We start from the raw sequence: 4,195 nt of genomic DNA on the forward strand, positions 1-4,195 counted from the left end.
GTTATTGTATTTTATTATATTTAATGTTTTAGGACCATACAAAAATTCTCATTTCATGAACAGAGCTCTAATTTGGATGGTATTAGTAGAACTTCAACAGTATTCCAAAATTTAATTTGAATCAACTATATTATAAAAGAAGTGCTCTAAAATATTCATTTATGTTGTTATGGGACAGTGGAAAAGACTGTTAGGAAGACAGATTGTTGCTTACACTATTTATACATGTCGGTATTTTGAGAGAGAGAGTAGCTGCTGGAAAATTCCACTATGGGAGCAGGGGACCTTTGGAGATTATCTCTCTGATTCAGTCATCTCCTCCACAGATCTTTATGAGAGTGATTTCATAGTCTCCAGAAGTATCTGACTGCAAAGAACAGGATCGAGGGAGAGAAGAACAGATCATAGCATTAATCATGAGGGGGCCATAAATGAATCAACTAGGAACCAATTAGAATCTTTACTTCTGTATGAGACTTAGGACCTGTATCATTTAGTAAAATGCACCTGTAATTCCATAAGTCATTGAGATGATTGTTAAGAGTCATCAAATCAGCTTTGCTCATGACCCTGTACAACAGAATGAAGTATCTGGTACCAGCTTTACAATCATTGATCTGCTTGAGTTCATAGTTAGTGACTGTGTATTTTGAGTGACTTCCAATCTGGCAGGCTCATCTTTCAGCACTATGTTGGACATTATTCTGAAGTGATTCATAAGGTTTTTATTGGCTAGTTTTCTGAAGTAAATGACCAGGCCTTCCTTTCTAGTTTGTCTTAGTAACGAAGCTCTGCTGAAAGTTGTCCATCAAGCTTAATACTGATGGCATAGCTTCAGCACCACAGCAACCAATATAGCACGACAAGCTGACAGATAGGTGATAGATCATTCATTATACTCATTCACTGAATAGAATCAGTTTATAACACAGCATCTGTTTACAAAGAAACATATTTAAAATCTTCCTGATGTATTTTTTGATGGCAATGGGTGTGAAATGCTTATTAACTACTTTAATACTGAAAATAAATCTATCAGTAAGTGTCATAAGCATCCCTACCTAACAAATAAATAAGATCATAAAAAAGAATAAGTGGCAGAGACAGAATCAAACCCAGAGAGCCTGGCCCCTTAAAACCACAGTACAATACTTCACTTCAGAACCTTAAGTGAACCACATCTTATTGTAGTATCCCTCAAGATGTTTCTCAGTTGCTTTTCCTTCCAAAAAAGACCTAACATCAGAAAAAAATACCATATAAAGTTGAGACTTCAAATACAAAGATATTACATTTGCTATGCAAAAGACTTCATTGGAGGCAAACTCTAGCTTTTAACCTGTATTGTTCTAAATTTCTTACATTATTATTTTATTCAAGGCAACACAATCAGTCAGCATTTCTTAACACTTCAGTTTTTTGGGGGAAGGTCTGTCACTTGGTTAATTATCAGAGTTGTTGTTAAATGGGTTAAATATCAGAGTTGTTGTTAAATGCCACTGATTTGTTCGGAAGCATTATCGACCCAGGATAGGGTTTCTGAGGAGCTGCTGGTGAGCTTGAACTGCCAACCTTGTGCTTCAAACAACTTTGCAGTCCATAACATTAACCCACAGCACCACACCAGAACTCCAATAAGTGGTAATATGAGCAAGAAAACAAGAAGGGTTATTTAGTGATGAAGTTGAACACTATTTTCCTAAGTACAACAGGCATTAAAAATATGTATTCTGTCTTAATGCAGATATTACTTCTTCCTCTATTGGCTTTCCCTAATCTTAAAAAAAAATGTTTAGATTGTGAATTGAGTGAAAGTTTACACAGCAGCTCATCGGTTATACATTCAACAAATCATACGCCTTGTTTCATCACAATGATTATAATCCCCTCCATGTACCATCAATTCACAATATTTCTCTCTGTTCACTTTAACTTTTTTTTTTTTAAAACACTCAGGCATCATATATAATTTACATCTCCAAAGGGCCATTCTGCAAGTCTGCCTCCTGGCCACCAGCTCTTAGTCTCTCTCTTCCCATGAATCTAGACTCTTCAGCTGCTTCCCCTCTCCATGTCCCCATCTCTGACTCCATCTCTGACCTCACTGCTTCTCTGGGTAAGGTCCTGCATTCTGCGTGTGCTCTTCTCCCTTAATGGGCTGTAAGATTAACTGATCCTCTGTTTTTGTTACAAAATTTCTACCATTACAATTGTGACAGTCACAATTAGTCATAACAATTACTACTGAATTCCTAAGAATCTTATCCCCATCGTTTTCACCAGACCCATCTAGACAAAAAACTATTCAGTGGGGTCTCTTTCTCAGCCTCCGCCCCCCCCCCCCCCCCCCACACACACACACACTCTTAAACTAAGCTCCCTCTTGAAACCTTGTAAGCCAGTCACTTTACCACTCCCTCAGTTTAGGTAGTCAGTGTCTAAGTTGCCCATCCCTATTTACCCTGTGGACAGAGGGGATAGCATTGATACTTGATGTAGAGACTCCTTCCCTCTCTGTTGGTATTTAGAGTTATGCCTCCATGAGTATAATAAGTCAGGTTAATCAAATTGTAGCAATTTACCCTTGTTTCCTTTATCAAAGAAATTTTTAAAATCTTCCTGTAGTTGAGTTCTGATTATCAAGCCATCGAGGCTAGGTCAAATGGGTACTGTCTACAAGTCTGGTGTTCTTGTGCATCTCCCCTCACTTCATATCAGCTGGATGCTTCACTCTCAGCTCTAGCCCTCTGTGGCTATGTCCTTGTCCATGGGCTCAGGTGTCCCCAGGTCTCACCACACTTTGGACCAACCAGCCCTTCCTCTCCAGGTCAACGGGAGTCTGTGGAATGTGGTTGAACTCAGCCCATTTCTTCATTGCTGCCTTTTCCCCTCTTCCACTCACCAATTGCCTAATGTGGTTGCCAGCAAGCTTACATGCCTGTTCATGTGTTCCCTTTGAGTTTCAATCTTAGAGGGAAGTTTATCCTGAAGCACCTTGAGTGCTTGCTTTGATGGTTTCCTGGTGAACAGCTTGCTTATTCTTATAGTAGCCAGTCATGCTGATGTTTTTGTTTTGGGTTTTTCCTGATGATCTTTCTTTGAAGATGAATCTTCTGTTTGTTGCTCAAGCTGTTCCAGGCTGGACTGCTTGTTCTCTCTAGTGGGAATGTCCCACCTCATAATGCTCTGGATGGCACTCAGGATTCCACCTAAGGTCCTATATTTTGCAAAGGCTTTGCAAGAGACCTATTTCACTGGGCAAGTTCTAGAACTCATTTTAGGTATTCCAATCAGTTACAGGCTGAAGACAGGCTTATAAATTTTCTCTAATCTTGTTTCCAAACATTCCTTTCTATCCCACTTAAGTTCTATTTTACAATAGTAGGCAAGGGAAACCAATATTCATAAGATAGTCAAGCATTTTAGATTTATTTCCCCTATTCAAACTATGCCTAGATCCCTGTATCACAGAGCCCTGTTGTTCCATGGTTGAGCATGCATCACTAGTTACCTCTGTCCCACTCAGGCCATGTTAGTCTGTCTCAGTATTCCCCTATCTTGTTACTCAACCTCCTCCCTCTTCTTGTATTGCCCACCCCAACCCACTGTTATGGTTACCTTATATTCCATTAACTCTTCCCTCCATTTAAGACAGTATTTTGTCCTGTAATCTACCTGAGCTTCTCACCACCTGGATCTATGTTCCTGTGTTTACCTTCTTTGTACAGTGTACATTGTAATTGTTTTGATAATGGACTAAACTCCCAGATCCTCTGTTCTTATAATGTTCTTTTATTCTCTTCTATTTGTCAATTGAGTTCATGGTGATGCTGCCACGTATGTCAATCTCTGGTTGTTGTCTGTTCTTGTTGGTTCTTAGTCCACAGAACTTCCTTTAGGATGTATTTCATAGCAGGATTGGCTTTTGGCAAAATCCCTTAGCCTCTGTTAATCCTGGAATGTTTTGATTACACCATCATATTTGATTGACAGCTTTGCTGCTTGGCAGTTTTTTTTTCCTTTCAGGGTTTTGTATATGTCTCCCCATTGCCTTCTTGACTGCATGGTTTCTGCTGAGAGATCCGAGCTTAAACTGATTTGCTGGCTTTTGTATGTAATGTTTCTCTTTGCCCTAGCTGCTTTCAGGATTCTGTCCTTATCTTTGATTTTGGAGAGCTTGATTATTATATTTCTG

The 4,195-nt window shown here is 39.2% G+C and overlaps 1 protein-coding gene across 1 annotated transcript in view; it reads right to left on the minus strand.

Moving 5' to 3' along the window:
• Window positions 1-307: 307 nt before the first annotated feature.
• The window catches only part of ANXA3 (annexin A3), a 55,084-nt gene continuing 51,196 nt past the window's right edge, over window positions 308-4,195 (minus strand). The window contains exon 12 of the mRNA XM_006872901.1: window positions 308-367. Coding sequence (XP_006872963.1) covers window positions 308-367 — 60 coding nt within the window. The remainder of the gene's footprint in view (window positions 368-4,195) is intronic.

This window comes from Chrysochloris asiatica, unplaced genomic scaffold (genome assembly GCF_000296735.1).
Source record: "Chrysochloris asiatica unplaced genomic scaffold, ChrAsi1.0 scaffold00214, whole genome shotgun sequence".
Classification (NCBI taxonomy): Eukaryota; Metazoa; Chordata; class Mammalia; order Afrosoricida; family Chrysochloridae; genus Chrysochloris; species Chrysochloris asiatica.